At 38.3% G+C, this 17386-nt stretch overlaps 1 protein-coding gene across 26 annotated transcripts in view; it reads right to left on the reverse strand.

Annotated features, from left to right (window-relative positions):
• The window catches only part of cacna1aa (calcium channel, voltage-dependent, P/Q type, alpha 1A subunit, a), a 90272-nt gene that overhangs the window by 50386 nt on the left and 22500 nt on the right, over nucleotides 1–17386 (reverse strand). For all 26 annotated transcript variants that reach the window (XM_015037763.1, XM_015037775.1, XM_015037787.1 and 23 more), the window contains exons 2-6: nucleotides 11116–11221; nucleotides 10768–10907; nucleotides 3950–4041; nucleotides 2792–2944; nucleotides 2464–2651 (exon numbers count right to left, since the gene is read on the reverse strand). In XM_015037763.1, coding sequence (XP_014893249.1) covers nucleotides 2464–2651; nucleotides 2792–2944; nucleotides 3950–4041; nucleotides 10768–10907; nucleotides 11116–11221 — 679 coding nt within the window. The remainder of the gene's footprint in view (nucleotides 1–2463; nucleotides 2652–2791; nucleotides 2945–3949; nucleotides 4042–10767; nucleotides 10908–11115; nucleotides 11222–17386) is intronic.

Below are 17386 nucleotides of genomic sequence, written 5' to 3' on the forward strand. Positions count from 1 at the left end.
CCCAGTCTCAAGTCACCCATCTCCCCCCTCATTCCTACCACCTGCATGCAAGCCGCTGCTACTGCTGTGTACTCAGAGTACTGCAGACCTTTTTTTTTTTTTTCTGCCATTAAAGTTTTATTGCTCCTCTTCCTCAGCAGCTGCAAGAATAACTTGGACTGAACAGGCTCTTTTAAATATGGAGCAGCATCGGGAAGGAGAGGCACGACGAGAGAGTGCAACAGACAGGGGAGAGCAGCAGAGGGATGGAGGGGAGAAAGATTAGAACAAACAGACATAGCAAACACTGAGTAGCAATTAGCAAAAGACGGAGTTGTCGTTTTCACGCAAAAAGAAGTTTAGAGCAAAATTCTGTCTACATATTTGCCGTCACTTTGGCAGAATGTATTTAAATATCCTGGTTTTCTAGTATAGACTCAACTTTAAGCATTGTCCATGAATTTTGAACAGGGCTGGGGAACAGGGTTTTAGGAAGACTGATGTTAACATACTTTATTTGTTCCAAATCTAGTTGTGATGTGTATTTGATATACATTTTCTGTTGGAACACCTATTTGTGTCTAAATATCAGCCATCTGACCCAAACACTTTCGACCTCATGAAAGGGAATCTTATAGAAAGTTGAGGAAAGGGGAAACACTCAGCAAATGATAAACAGGTCAGCTAATATATATATATATATATATATATATATATATATATATATATATATATATATATATATATATATATATATATATGTTAAAGATATTGAGAAAATGATAATATTGTGAAAAAAAAAAAAAACGATGCTGTCTGGGTCTCTGGGCAACACAGTCATGGGGAAGACTGCTGACTTGACAGATGTCCAGAAGACAGTCACAGATACCCTCCACAAGGAGGATGAGCCTCAAAAGGCCATTGCTAAAGAGGCCAGTTGTTCACAGAGTGAATATTCATAGACAGTTCAGTGGAAGAAAAAAAGTGTGTGCAGCAGAAACAGGGAATCTCTCCGTGTTCTCCTTGCTGGTTGTTTCTCTGGATTTATGGTTTTTGTTCTGTCTTGGCTCCATTGTTTTTTTTTTTTTTAAGTTTCAGTCACCTTATTTTATGAAACATTCATCATCAACTCTCCGCTCTCGCATCGGGGCCCTACCTTAAAACCACACCCCATGACACAAATCCGTTTTGTGGGCTACAGACGTCGCAATTTTGGTCTCAAGAAACTCCTGAACCGGAGACAAGTTCAGAAGCGTCTTAGCTGGACTGAGGAGAAAAAGAAATGGACTCTTTCTCGGTGGTCCAAAGTCATTTCATTTGGAGATCAAGGTCCCAGAGTCTGGAGTAAAATTAAAGCGGCTCAGATTCTTCGTTGCTTGAACAGTTGTCAGTGAGGTTAGAGGTCGCTACGTCACCCTCTGGTGTTGCTTCATCGTGTTCACCGAAGTCCACAGTCAACACAGCCATCTATCAGGAAATTTTAGAGCACTTCATGCTTCTGCTGACAGGCTGTGTGGAGATGCTGATTTTATTTCCCAGCAGGTCTTGGCACCTGCCCACATTGCAGGGATTTATTGGGTGCTGTCAAAAGGAAAAGGAGAGCCACCGCACTGAACAATACTGATGACCTGAAGGCTGCGATGAAAGTGACCAGAGCTTTCAATACACCTCACCCAGTCACCCAGGATGAATGTCTCCACGCCACACCGCACTGATGCAGTAGTTTGTGCAAAAGAACCCAAGATCGAGAATTAAGTACATAGGGGAAAAACAACAACAACATACTTTTAACAAGAGTGATATTCCTGTGTAACACATCTGTTTTTACTTACTTTATAAAATATCAAAATTTCAGCGAGACAGACTTTTGGGCAATCACTCTCTATAAGTTATGCTAACCAAAATGACAAGAAAGAGAATTTTGAAATGTTTCACGCTATGTGCAACGAATCCGTATAATATATTAATTTCACTTTTTAAAATGAGTCACTAAAAATCTTTTCATAATATAATTATTATTATTTTTTTTTAGATTTACCTGTACTGGAAAGTATTCTTCTCCACACTGAAGACAGTGTTGCATCCCTATATAATGAGACGACACTGGCTAAGAAAGAAGCCCCCACTTCAAAACTGACAAGAAGTTCAACTGAAGTCTAAAGTTAGTCCACGTAGATAAGTCAAGTCCAACTGGAGACAGGTGCAATGGTCAGATGAGGCAAAGACTGAGCAAATTTGGCAAAATAAAAATAGACATGTCTGGCTGGAGCAGTCATTGTGACCTTTCAAACCCAGGAAGAATGACTCAACAATCGAGCACGGTGGTAGCTTCACGTCACGGTCTTAAACTCTGCCAACGGTACTGCTTCACTGCCGTGTTGTATAAAGTGGGTTGACCTGTACAACATGAAGCCATATGGCAACACAGTAGTAAAAAAAAACAAAAAAAAAAAAAACTGAAACATTCTGCTTGGTTGTACGCACATAGTAGAGCAGGTCTGTCCAGCCCTCCATGGTGATGCACTGGAAGACGGTGAGAATAGCAAACAGGATGTTGTCAAACTGGGTAATGCCAAAGTTTGGTCCCAACCAGCGCCCCCTGCAAACGGTGCCATTTGGACACTCCCGGGATGGAGGTTCTTCGCCACATGGGAACTCTTCCCGGATCTCTCCTGTTTTTGGGCGGAAGCGGGAATTCATAAAAGAACAAAAATAGTGACAGGTCATTATGTCGTGCATACAATGGTATTACTTTTATTTCTTATAGACCTGAATGAACTATAATCTGTATTCATCACAAGGACATTTTCACCTGTGTGGTTGTCAAAGCAGGTTTTGTGGAATTTGCCTATGTAGAACTCCAGACCGATGATGGCAAACATGAGGATGGCAAAGAAAAGCAACAGGCCAATTTGTAGTAGGGGGATCATGGCCTTCATGATGGATTTGAGCACCACCTGTAAGCCTGAAAAGCACAGCAGAAACACACTTATTTTTGTGCAACACGATTTTTATTTCCTACTTGAAAATGACTATCAGGTCCAGATGTATCACTTTTGTGCTTTCGATCTGATCCATCAAGACAGCACTCGTCAGTCTCCTGGATATGTAGCAGCAGAATTTCAGATGTTTCCAGGGGCACCTCTACACCTCTAAACATGTTCCTGTAGTCTATATTTAACAAATGCTGCTTCATAACTGAACTGAAGTACCAGCCAAAATAACGTTTTTTATATCCTCTCCACAAGGCTCGAAATCTGATCTAATGAATGACTTTCACTGCGGATCACAATAAAGATCTTTTCCATAAACAACCAAACGCCTCATTGTCATTCTCCTAAAACTAACATTTTGGTTAGCTGCATTCAACGTGCATAATAAATGCTTCACTTTCATGTATTCGTGAACCTGATATAAGAATCAGTCCAGAAGAGAATAAAACTAAAAGTTGTAAAACTGTGACTGAGAAAAATCAGTGAATACATCTGGAGTTTCAGATAACTGAAAGCATCTGATTCTTCTTTTCATGGTACCTCTAAGTTGAAAAATTTACTTTTTTGCTTTTGCACTGAGCCTTATGGCTAACCACTGTGCCCTGAACCGACCCTTCCTTATTCTGTTGTCACCTTTTGACGTAAATTGGGTCGTGAAATAGAGAGGATCCAAGTTGACCCTGATTCCTCAGAAAAACTAAGTAAAACAGCCTTTCATTTTAATGTAAAATAGCATGTTGTGCAACTTTAATGTCATAATCAATTCTAACAACATTCATCTCAAGAAAACAAAAAAACAGAATCAGCATGAAACACTGACTTTAAGGCCTGTTAGTCCTTAAAACCAACTAAAACAACAATGAATTTTTAAAAAAAGAACAGCTCATAGTCTTCAAAATTCATCAAAGAAGTAATTCCAAGATAAAGTTGGAGACTTGAAAAAGTTTGCATCGTTCCAATAATAGGTATTGACTTACTAGGTATACCGGACACCAGCTTGAGAGGCCTCAATACCCTCACAGCCCGAAGGGTCCGCAAGTCGAAATCTGAGCCCACAGTGGACAGAATCCTGAAAGCAAAAAAGATAAATGTTCAGATGTGTTCATGGCAAATCAATATTCGAGCCAGTCGGGCTTGTCACTGTCAATCAAACTCTGTGTTTCTCACATTCCCTTCCATCCACACACAACCCCTGCAAGGCCGTTACAAACAACTGGATGAGCACTGTATGTAAATCCTGTAAGAGCCAAACCAATCAATAGAGCTGACAAGTAAAGTAAGACAGAGAAGTGTATCAGGATGAGGGAGAGATACTGCTCTGTATCCAGATTTTAGAGGGACTGCTATAGAAAAGGAAAGATGAAAAAAGAGGGCTGGAAACAGACACAAAGGGAGGTACTACCAGATAGTCTGAATGACTGTTTTTCTTATTTTGTCTGTTTGAGACACATTTTAATTTTCTCAGTCATGGTACACAGTAAGCACATTGTAGTGTGAGCTATAACACCTTTATCAACACCGATCATCAAAGTTAACAGCTTGAGAAGGTTAAGGTGTTCCTGGGTGCTGATAGACTTCCAGTCAGTCCTTCTGTCTGACGCATTCTGTGAATCATCCGTACTTCCCACTTCTCTCTCTCTCTCTTCCATTCATCCTATCGCTCTAGCACATTTCTGCTTTCCTCTGTTCCAAAAAGATGGGAAGTGACACAGCAGAAAGTTAATCATGACTCTGAACTCTGCCCACTATGCTCCGATTAGAATGCATCGCATTTAGAAAGAAGGAAAAGCAACTTTACCTAAGAGTCAGTGGATGAACAGAAATGCCACTTGAGATAGCACTGGTATAATGGTCTGAACTGGTAGAGATCCAAGAATGGTTTGGTTACCAAAAGTGGTAATTCTTCAATGGTAATTAAAGAACGGCATGTTGATTCTTTAATGACCATTGAAACAACAGCCTCTTTTACAATGAATCTGCATGGTAAGGAGGTAGTGACAGATCTGAAACACCCAACTTGTGAAGCAATGACAGACAGTGTGTGCAGCCAACTGGTTCACTGATTTCAGGAAAAACAAAACAAAAACAAAGATGACCTTCATGGAAGGCAGCCATACTGGATGGGTCAAGCTACCTTGGGTCAAGACAGAGTGGATCACCTGAATTAAATCAAGAGTGGTTGTTTTAGAGCAAAACTGAGAAAGTCTCCTTTTATTCCATTGTGGAAGTATTGCATGTGTAAAACAAAAAGTCAGCAGTGGACCGTTATTTACATAATCCCTTAATTAGTTTCATATAACTGAAAGGGAAGGAAGATGCAGGACAATACGAAGGGAGTATTAAACAACAAATGGCATAAGACATCATTGACTCGATGCTGAAGAAATATCCCAGCTTATTCAAAATGTACTATTTACTTTAGATACACTGTTGTGGATAAGTAGGAAGGCCTTAGTGTTGTCAACCATGTGCTGTCCAGTGTGCTACTAGTTTATTGTTGAAGAAAGACTGTTTATCCGTCATTATCGGTGACCTGAGGGTTCACAGCAGGCTCTCATGTGGGGAATGAGCTCAGGGGCAGGGGTGTGACTGACAGCACTAAGACCCTGCTCCTGGGTCTGATTGGTTACAAAGGACAGTAGGAGGCAGAGGAACTTGATTTTTAAAGTTATATACTGCAGGTTTAATGCTTTTAAACCCTTCAGTGAACAGAAAATAAGTCTGCAAACGAGAATTAGTCGAAAGTTCTTCACAGCAATGTAACAGATGAACCTCCAGCCAATGTCTCGCCTTTGATGGAAAGTGTTCCAGACAAGGTTAAAATTACTTTTACATGCAATAAATAACAACAATAAATGGGGAAATAAATTTCATGTGGCTAAAAAAAAGAAGGGTTCTTAGTCAGCATTGCACTGGGAGAAAAAAAAACACAAAATTACAAACATAAGGTACGCTGACAGCAGACACAATGCCAGACCCTTTTCAGTGTGGAATAAACCAGACTCTTTTTCTATGCTTTGCTTTGTACACTGGGTCTGGACTCCAGACTAGAAACGACTGCTTGCTGGAAGCGTATACTCTGTTGAAGTTTTAAATAATTGGATATTATTTTACCCAACTGCCAACGTTTGGTTGTGATGTATGTAACACGCCAGCTTGAAGCTTATCAGAAATTGTGTGCACTGTAAACAACCCAGCTGGGAACAAAGCCACAACATCTTTGGCAGGAATAAAATATCTTGCTCAGACTTTAATTGCTCAAGCGTTGCTAACATGGCCTGAATGGCTTCCTTCACTTGCTCAGCTCCCATTGCCAGGCTGAAACACCGTGGAAAATCAATGTCAGTCATTCACAACTCCTCCTTCAGTTTGCTGATTGGCACGGCTGAAACTCAACCGAAGAAATCGAGCCGAATGAGAAAAATGCGGAACACTGAAGGAAGATCAGATGAGAATCGAGCAAAATTGCATGGGAAGGCAACGACCAGGCTATTGTGTTTCCATCACAGAGGATAAAATTTTGAAGAAAAAAAAAACAAAAAACAATAAAATATACAACTACAAGCACATCTATGGCATCAGAATAGTATGTTCAATGAAAACACACTTAAACAAAGACAATAGATGTGACCATAGCGAGAAAATATGATGAAAACAACACTGATGTAAATTCAGCTCCCAAACAGCATCATTGTCACTGACAGTGTCACACCGACGAAGCAGTTCCTAATTCACACCGTCTCCACGGTTACAGGACCCTATCTCATTCATAAATGTTTCCATGGCAACAGGTACATCGGCTCATTGATAGAATCTTTGTATCACCTTGGAAACAGGGCCAAGGGAGGAGCCAGATTGATTTCTGCTTTTCTTTTTTCCCCCCTGTCCTCTTCTGTGTTTAAATATGCACATTTGGGAAACAACAACAGATAGACACAGGCATGTGAACACCTGCACACAGATCCACAAGGCAAATGGGCGCGAGGTAAAACACACTGGGTGAAAATAAGTACAAATGCAGGAGGTGGGGTTGTTTGGAGAAACCTTCGGAAAAAAAAAATTTAGTTTTTTGCTCCTGAGAGACAGAGGGGCTGTCTAATGTGGAACTTAAAAAAACAAAACACAAATAAACACAAACTCTATGTCTGGACTTTAGGCAAAGGAAGACTAAAGTAATGAAAATTGAGAATTCACATCCACAATTCCAACAATAATATTGGCTGATGTATTCATGTATCCTTCAGATGAGCTCAACTTAATGTAGCAAATCGTTTATGTTCACTTTCAGCAAAAGCAAAATTATTTCTTCTTTTCTCCAAATTATCAAAATATCTTTTCCTGTGCTGTTTATATGATACTATAAAGTATTTTGGATTTAGTGTGAGAGTAAATGTTCTTTTAGGCGAATGTCACACACTACATCAATAAGAAATTAGCATATTTTAATGAAATCCCTTTAAAAAAAAGAGAAGCAGAGCAAAAAGAAAGAACACTTGAACATCCAAAGTACAGTGTGCTGAAATCTGTTAAATGACAGCAGCAGATGCCTGTAGAATAGCCTGCACAGTATTTAATTATCCAAATGCTAATGCTATGGGGAATTACAGCAATTTTTCACATTAACCTGCAGACACATTTTAAACTGGGAGAGATACTCCTTAAGGGCAACACAGGTGCAATGGGTGACACAGTTGCCATGAAGCAAAAAAAAAAAAAAAGTAATTTTTTGATTTTTAGTTGAACACACAGTCAAAACATGTAATTTAGGTCCTGTGCTTACTGTAGTGAAGAAAATTATACTTTTATCTTTAAATATCAGCCATGGGATTGATGCCAATCTCTTTTCCCTGCATCTCCCAGGCCTATCAGAATCCTGAACAGTCTATATTTACAATACTTTAATATCAGTGGTAGGTAGCATAGTCGCCTGATTGCTCTATTCATTTCTGTGAGGAACTACATTGCAGGCAGAGGTACAGCAGAGGGAGTTATTTATGGTAAAAACGGCTATAAACCAAGAGTAATTGGACTAATAATCAATATTAGAAATTAGAAACAACTCGCCTATTCCCAGGCTCAAACCACTCTGCAAATTTACAACAGATCGATCAATAACACAAAACACAAATTAAATGGCATGCCAAAAGGCTACACACTGTAACTTTTCTCGTCGTTGTATTCCAGCGTAAGTGACATTTCTGAGTTTGAATGTTTTAAAAAGAGCAACTCAAAGAGCTAATATACTGAGTACAAAATGAAAAGTAATGTTTGAAATGGAAATATGTGTAGTTCCAAGTGTGTGTGTGTGTGTGTGTGTGTGTGTGTGTGCATGGACGCTGGTCAGCATGTTATCAAAGGTTTCCAACCAAAGGTAGAAAGAAAGGCCAAGTAGTCTTTTATCTTCAAAGAGCTGTGAACCACCATTCAAAGAAAGCACAACAAAGAATATGTGTGTGTGTGTGTGTGTGAGAGAGAGTGGACAATATGTAATGTATCACAGAAACATCCCCACAATGGCTGCAGCATTGTGTGTAAATCTTCACACCATTCACCTTTGTCATAAAAAAGGAAGTGACATCGGTACAGAGAGGACGATGCTCACACCAAATCCGTTTTTGTTCTTTAAATTGGTGATGCATTATAGACACAGACAGAGTTTATTGTCATTCTATTGTGCTAATAATTATTACAACAATAAATATAACTGTACTAACCTATACTGGTATAATTATATAATTGTACATAATTATACTATCATTGCTGTGCATACTTATAGAGCCTATTTTAATTTCCCTTTTGAATGTCGCCACTATGCCTATTTTCTTTGTAACTAACTATTCCTTCAAAAATGACAGCTCTTTCCCTTCATTTTTAGTCCTCTAATTCTTTTGTCAATTTCCCTTTTTCACACCTGAACTAACAAAAATAAATAAATACTACCTGAAGTGCCAGTTATCATTTTCACTGCTGGTCACTATTTTAATACTTGGGACTATATTTAATCACAGTTTTTGTTCTTTTCTGCCCATCCGGTAATCATAACAAGCACAGCTTTGTTTTAGGTGTTTATACTTGGGAAATAAGAGCTTAAAGAGCATTCTGGGATCACTGTAATGTAAAATCTAAAATAATATCTCACTGACTTCAGAACGATTAAACACGACGAAGAAATGAAATAACTTCAAATTCCAATTATTTCTTCCAATAAGTCCTGGGGTTGGAATTTTTCATGTTAACTTCAAATTCACAGAAATTCTCCTCTTCCCGCTCACTTCATCCCCCTCCTCGTCTTCCTCGCTGCATCTTGCCGTCTCGCTGACACTTGTCTTCTCGCCTCTCTCACAGTGACTCTGTTGTGCCACACTGAGAGGGGCTTGGTGTCATGGTTGCTCTTGTTAAAGCTTACAACCGTACTGCCAGACATGGGCGGGGGGAGAACATTTGTGCCTGTACAGTATTTGTGTGGTTGTGACAAAGTGTGAGAGAGAAAACAGGTGAGCAACAGATGGCAATCACTGTTTCTCCTGACACTTTGTCTGCAAAAAATGCCACAATTGTTGTTATATGTTGTTCAGAACAGAAGTTTATGTCACACCTCATATGTTGGAAATTTTTTTGTTGCTGTTTGTTTGTTTATTTTTTTTTAGCAGTGCATTAAAGATGTTCCTCTTCCCTGGACGGATTGAAAAAATTTAACTTGTGACTTCAATGTTTCTTAAAGTGAAAAAGTTTGGAATAACTGTGTTTTTTCTCTCTCTCTAGTTCATACACAATATAAATTATTCATAGAGGCTAAACGTACGCATATCCCAACTAACAATGTCACCTCTGCTTTTTGCTTTTTATAGCCTTCAACACAGGCTTGAATATTCGTGGGTTATACCTAAAAGTTAGGTCCACATTGGAAAAACAACTAAAATAATGAACTGTTAATTCTGCCAAGAAGAGCACTCAAACAATTAGCCTGAGTTATGCTCCCAGAAGCTTGGTGAGGGCAACATAATTATGTGGTTTTGTCTGCAGCTTTCTGTCAGACATTTGTACTGGTGTGAATAAACAGTAGAATAATTTATGAACAACTTTAGCCCGCTGTGGATTAAAGAAAATACAACTTGTGCAACTAATTTTGATTTGAAACATTTAAGTTTTATAATGTTTTAACAATTCACTCCTGAAATAAAGTCACCTGCTCTGAATGGGACCCTCCCTGGTTTTGTACCACCATTTCTAATCCACTTTTGTTGTTGCCTTCAACAAAATTATTGCGTCTTACTCTAGACGTACTCAGAGTTCACATTCAACTTCGCTTTTATTTTGTCCTTCACACACTTTTTTTTTTGTTTCCTTCCTCATCCAACTGTTCCCTATGTTTCTACTTGACTACCAACATGTGTCCATTTTTCTTAAACCTCCCATCTTGCCTCCTCACCAGCGTCTGCTCCATCTGTCCTCCCAACCCGTTCTTGTCTCAGCGTATACTGAGGTGACATTTGTTCGCCACCCAGGCGACTGGCTGCCTGCGGCTCAGCTCTGTGATCTGACTTCTACCTTGCGCAGAATGGGGCCCATTCATTAAAGCAGACGAGCTGGTAAAGGACACTCAAACACGTGTGTGTGTGTGTGCGTGCGTGCGTGTGTGTAGTGAATCCTGGGACGTTAAAACGAACAAAAAGTGGACCAAAATGACACTGAAGGAAAAGACGATTCTGAATTTTGTGAGTTTTTTTTTTTTTTCATGAAGAGACTCAGCATTTAAAGGATGCATTTTAGTGTGCATGCATCTAAAGTTACCTACCCTGTTAGCACCACCACAAAGTCCATGACATTCCATCCATTTCTCAGGTAGGAGTTCTTGTGGAAGGCAAAACCAAGCGCCAGGATCTTTATTCCGGACTCAAAGCAGAAGATTCCTATAAAGTACGGCTCTGTATCGTCCTACGGAAGGAGACAAAACGACAGCAGGAGAATAAAAATGACGACGAGGAGCTTTGTCACAGAAGACTAGAGCTTGCTTTCTGAGTGAGCTTTTTCAAAAACATGCATCTAATTTCTGAGCTACAATTAAGTAGGACAATAAAAAATGTAGAACAAAATCAAATTGTTAACTTTGGGCACGTTTTAGTCTAACATAAGTTTGACTCACCAGCCGTTCAGACAGCGGTGTCTTGTCCCCATCAGGCAAATGTTGTTCAAGAGCTAGGACAATGCAATTGGCAATGATGGTAGCTAGAATCATCCACTCAAATGGAGTAGGGAGAGTCAGTTAAGGAATAGTTGGACCAGTTTTTCAGTGTAAAATGTTTTCACACATAATCATGGCATAATCCCAACTATTCAAAACAGCACTTTATCCATAACACAGTATGCATTGCATTACACAAAGTGACTGATAAAGTTGGCACATAATTGGCAATTCTCTCAATTCCTCCACGCAAGAAAGAAATCCAGGAAAAACTAAAAAAGGATCGACAAACAGCATATTTTGCTTAAAATACACAAATGGGTTATATTCAGACAGAAATAGAAAAACAACGTATCTGTCCTTAGAAAATGTTTTGTAGCAACTACAGTGGTTTCTTGGGTTCACATGTATCAATATCTTAATTGAAGTTGTTTGTTTTGTCTTTTTTTAGGCCTTCTATTGACATGATGGGTCTCAAATGTGATGTCCGACACGTCAAACATCCACAAGGCAACATAGGCAACCTGTATGGGCAGCAGCATGTCTGCTAAGCAGTCGACTATCTCAGCAGATAGTCTTGAGTAACTTAAAAATCTGCTGATCAGTGATTTAGATAACTTTACTGTGGCGGTAATAGTCAATATGCTGCATTATTTTTTTTTTTGCAGCGTTAGGTTTCTAATTTAAATAAAAAGCAGTGCTTATTTCTTGTTTAAATATTTTAAAGCCGTGACACTCTCACACAAGCCTGTGGCTGGATGAGAGACTTTTTGAGCATTGAAAATAAGAGCACAATTACTTTGTTGATTTCTAAAAAGTGCACTTCTGCAACGATGCGTAGACACGTGTACGTGAAGTAACAATTAAGATTCATTCCCTACTCTCACGTCCAACGCTTAAAAGAAAAATGAACTATCTGATTCCACTGACTGTAAGTGAGTCAAAGAGACAGCGGGTCCAAAGCTCGAACGGACCTCTGTCTCGCCTCCCTTTTTGCCACTGCTGCCTGTTTACACACACAAAAGGACACACATACACCCACAAGCTCATCGTTATGAGTCAGTTAAATATGCTCTGCTAAGTGTGTTTTCTGGTAACACGTCTCCCACGCAGACAAACAAAACAAACACAGACATAGGCTACACCAAAGTGGTAGAAAGCCTGGACAAGAGAGGTTTATTCCATTCAGCTCCATATAGAGGCTTACAGCATCTAAAAGATTGTTCATATCTTAATGTCTTCATCATAGATTGTTTCTGTCAAACAAACAGTGTCGATGTAAATCAGTGCACCTTAGTAATTAAGGTTTTTATTGCTCAGCTGCATTTTGTACTCAAGCACTATAATAAAATATGGCACTACGCCGTGTCTAGCTAATGATGGCGACGTTTTAATGTTGCACTTGGTGCTAAATTAAAGAACTGTTTCAATGTGTTTTCAAGGAATTAGACCAATATTGTATCATGTTTTTTTTTTTATGCTTAGACTTGTTAAACCTTAGTGGGGTCATTCTACTCTTAAAGCAGATAATTAAAATGACTTTGAAATTACTGAAACCTTTAATTTCTTTGCAACAACCAAAAAAAAAGAGCACTTCTAAGGATAAGGATAACTTTATGTTGAGGAGAGAATGGAAATCTCATTATGCGCTATAGAATGAATCATTCTATTTTAATTTCAGATTCTTTAAAAAAAATTTTTGGCCCCCAGATTTTGGAAACTTTTGTACATCACGTGCAGAGATGGGGTCTTCCCCACAGCAGTATTTCTGCAAGGATTGCCACTGCGATGGAGACAAATAAGGGATTGATTAAAAGAGAACTGAAAAGAAAAAAAAAACAGGTGTGATCATACAAAGTTTCACTTACACAAAAATCAGAAATTTTTAAGCTAACCTAATTATCACAGCTCCTATTTATGCTCCCTATTTCCCCCCTCTTCATCTTTTTCCCATTTTTCTTGCTTCCAGTAGCAGAAGCTATTCCCTTAGTAACAGGAGTTGGCGACTGAATGCTAAGGAGTAAAAAAGCAAGAGGAAGCAATTCAACATCTGGATGCGTAAAACAGCTGTTAAACAGAATAAGAGCCTAGCTAGGTGCTGGTCCACATTATCACTTTGTCTATTCCCGATTTATTCAATCATAAGTCTGAACCAAAACTGTGTATGTGATTGCAAGTCTGAGTCCCCCCTCCCAACATCCTTTCAGCTATGTGTTTTTATAAAAGTCTCTTCATGTTCATTTGTACTTGAAAAGACGGCATGGGGTTATGTGCTATGTACTGTCATTAATTCAGCAGCATATATGATCATGTAAGTGTGTGAAATATATAAAGAGCAAAAGAAACTTGGTGATTAATTTCATATAGTTAAGAGAAAGGCTAAACATTTCGTCAAACACTTCATTTTTTTATTTTTCACACGCTAAGGCTAATTTAGCCGTAGCATGTTTTTGGAGAGTGGGAGGAAATTACATGCCTAAAGGTCAAAGATGGGATTTGAGTCCACCACCTTTTTTCTCTTAGGTAAAAGTGCTAGCAGCTACACACCATGTCCAAACCTTTCTTGATTCATTCATTCATTTTTTTAAAAACTTCATATCTTGCATGTCCCGTGTGTTTGTGGACTGTCTAATTAGGACGAAGGAGTCAATGAGCTAAAATCTTTAGTTTCCACTTGATAATGTAGTTCAATGTTGATATTTAAAGTGCTGTCAAGGCTTTTTAAACAGTTTTGTAACAAAAAGGTCTGTTTCTTCTGATCAACTGATCTTTGTTTCTAACTCGTTTCTACCTGAAAGAGTAGAGAGATGGTTTTAGGGCACCCTTTTAGGTGTTGAGGAGAAAAATTGTTGTTAAAAAAACAATTACTCAGTTTGAAGGTGAAAGAGAACAGCACCAAAATGATTATTAAATTACTGGATCACGCCCTTGTTATTAGTGAGAGAAACAGCTGTTGTAAATGTTGTTTAGCTATGACATCTTCGTCTTTAACATATTGTTTTTTTTTTTTTTTGTCAGATGAAGATTATTTTGCAGGTTTAGTCTTTTTTGTAATTTCAAGGTCTGTTATTTTTTTAATAGTTTACCACCAGAAAAATTAGGTAAAGTTAGACAGCAAATATAATGTGCAGCCCGTTTGGACAGATGCTCTAATGTTAAGATACAGCGGAGTATTTTAACTTATTGCATTTCATGCGATTTGGTTTAAAAGGACTACGGCTGAATGCAAAATGCAAAAAAACATGGGGAGTAAAAAAGCAAAAAGATTCATATTTTAAGAAGAATATTGTTGCATTGACTGGTGGTATTTTGACCAGATTCATTTCTAAAGTACAAACCAAGCCTAGGCTTAAAAAAAAAAATATTTCAACAGACACTGACGAGGCCTTAAAAATGAATGCATATTTAATATTTTTTTATTGCTGTTGCTTTATTTCTGATTGCTTCATCTTTTACTCACATGGGGTGAACAAACTCTTGAATTTCAGACTTTTAGGTTTAAAATATTTACTGAGACAAGTGCTAATGCATTAGCAGACAGACGCATGCAAAACTCAGAAGAACCGATGACTCATAGCTTGCTATAAACCTTCAATAATGAATCTTTCCTCCCTTCTTAAAAAGCCTCACACAATCAAGCCCAAAACTGAGAGTTAAAGAGATGACAGCACTATGTTCTCCAAAACCCATCCCATATTGTTTCTCTCTCTCTCTCTCTCTCTCTCTCTCTCTCTCTCTCTCTCTCTCTCTCTCTCTCTCTCTCTCTCGTTTTAGATAACATTTGCCTTGAATTATCACCATTTTCAATCCATGCATGTATATATTTGTGTTGTGAAAATGAGCACGATGTTCAGTTGCAGAACGATGCGCTTGCAAAGGAAAGAGCACGCAGATGAAAGCATCTGACATACATCAAGACACACTTCTAATGGCTTTTATTAACCTGGTCCCTCAGTACTCTACGTGGAATCTCTAATGTTCACCTCTTTGCAGCCAGTGCCTTCCTCTGATATATTTCTCCCACCATCTACCCTCCTAAACCTCCACCACTTACTGCCACACCTCTGCTTATTTTCTACAGTCTCCTTCATTTCTTTGTTCCATTTTTACCCCCTCACCCTCCTCCCGGCTCGCTCTTGCATTTGTGCATTTCTCCATCATCTCCCTACTTTCTTTCATCCAGCCCGCCCATCAATCATTTCGCCATCTCTGTTTAATATCGAATGAGACAGAGAAAGGAAAATGGAATGGTGCCGCGTCAGCAAATGCACAAGAACACAAACGCCACGACCATATAAGGAGTAAGGAAAAAACAAACAAACAAAAAAAAAAAAAACGGGAAGAGGAGAGGAAAAATATATGGATGGTAAAAAATGAGAGAGAGAGAGTGAAAAAGAAGAAGAAGGAGGGGGAAAAAAGGAGAAGGATAAAGAAATTGTCCTGTGGGCACAGACATGGTTGAAAAGAATGAGTGATGATGAATAAAAGAGAGAGAAAGAAGGGCGGACCTAGAGAAGGGAAGAGATGAAGAGCACACTGGAGCTGAATGAGGAATAAAGCAAGAGAATTACACAGGGGTGTGATAAGATTGCAGTATTTTCTTCTGCCGAGTCGTGTGTATACTCTGCCATAAGTAGGTTGTACACACACACACACACACACTGTGTAAATTTATATACTGAAGGTGGAGTCAAATCTAAATGTGGGGTTCGGAGAATCAGAGTGGTTTAAAGGTATTCATTTCACATAACTATTTATGAAATTGTGATCCACTTGAAATGAACATAGCAAAATCTATTAACTGGATTTTGTCACATTTGCATAATGCCTGGTGAAGAAACTCAAAGAATAAAAATCTCAAAATTCAAAACAGTCTGCTGGGAACTGAAGGCACAAATTCACCTCAACTAAAAATGTGTCCATTTGAGTTCATTCCACTCTTCATTTCCAGCATCCTTTATTTTTCTTCACTCACTGGAGAATGAAATCTGACTACATGCTTTGTTTGTGGTAGTTAGCAATACATTTTAAACAAAGATGCCTGAGGACCAAACCTCATTTTGAACATTTCAAAGGTGCCCTCTGAAATAAATAGTGACACCAGTTCTCAAGGCTGACCAAGACATTCGTTTTGGGCGGTTAGCCCTAAAAAGACATTAGGAGAGTCGACAAATAAAAGACACACACAAAAAAAGAAATTTCAGGCATCAAAAACTACTAAGCAGACTAAAACTATCTAACAGCCATTTGATTTTAGAAAAAGGTCAAAAATCCATCAAAGATCCTGACAATCGTTTATTGAAGGCCAAGTTTTGGAAATAATCCTTTTGGTGCAAAAATGGAAATTTATCTTAAGCTATTTTGTTTGGGAGGTTTGTTTGCCATCTTTTTGTTACAAGCACACATGCCTTATTGCAAAGAGAAATGCAATTATATGTAATAGTTATATACATAAGGAATAAACTGGCATGTTTACAGAATCAAAAATGAAGTAAGTTGAATCAAAATGATGCCTTTGATTTAAACTGATCAATGGCATTATTGTGTCGTGAATGTCATGAACATTGTCACTAAACAAGTCTAGAATGTTTTCACATACATTCTAAATTAAGAAAAACATTTTTACCAAAACCGCCTTAAATTAAAGGATGCATGAAAAAAATAAAAAAATTACTAGAAAAATCCTAGAAAAAAAAATACTCATCTTCAAAGGTTTTGTGATGTTTTCAGGACACAAAGGTAGGAAAAAATGCAGATCTTATAAATGTGCAGCCCCCCCCTCCCTTCTTTCATTTACGAGACTTAATTTAAATCTCTAATTCCTTTCCTCTCCGTTCTTCCCACTCCCTCCTCTGTGCCCTGTTACATTATGGAGCAGTGGCAGAGCAGCTCAAATAATTACTCTACGTTCTTGTCACTTCTGCCTAAGAAGCTCAGATTTGATCAGATGAATGGGATTAAGCAGTGTGGTTGAAACCCAGCTAATTATTTTGATAATCTGAAGCTGCAGAGATAAGAGGCGAAGTGGTGGAAGTGCTTCGTTTTGCTCTTGTAAGACGAAATTTGAATAGATTTTCATGGCTTCACTCAAAGCCTTGTTTCAGATTTCCGATTACCCTGTAGTGCAGCACTATTCATGGTTGTTAGGTGCTGTTTTTTTTTTTTTTTTTTTTTTTTTTTTTTTTTAAAAAAAATTTTTTTTAAAAAAAAAAAAAAAAAAGGGGGGTTTTTT

This window comes from Poecilia latipinna, unplaced genomic scaffold (assembly GCF_001443285.1).
Source record: "Poecilia latipinna isolate Pla-1442-1.1 unplaced genomic scaffold, P_latipinna-1.0 Scaffold419, whole genome shotgun sequence".
Classification (NCBI taxonomy): domain Eukaryota; kingdom Metazoa; phylum Chordata; class Actinopteri; order Cyprinodontiformes; family Poeciliidae; genus Poecilia; species Poecilia latipinna.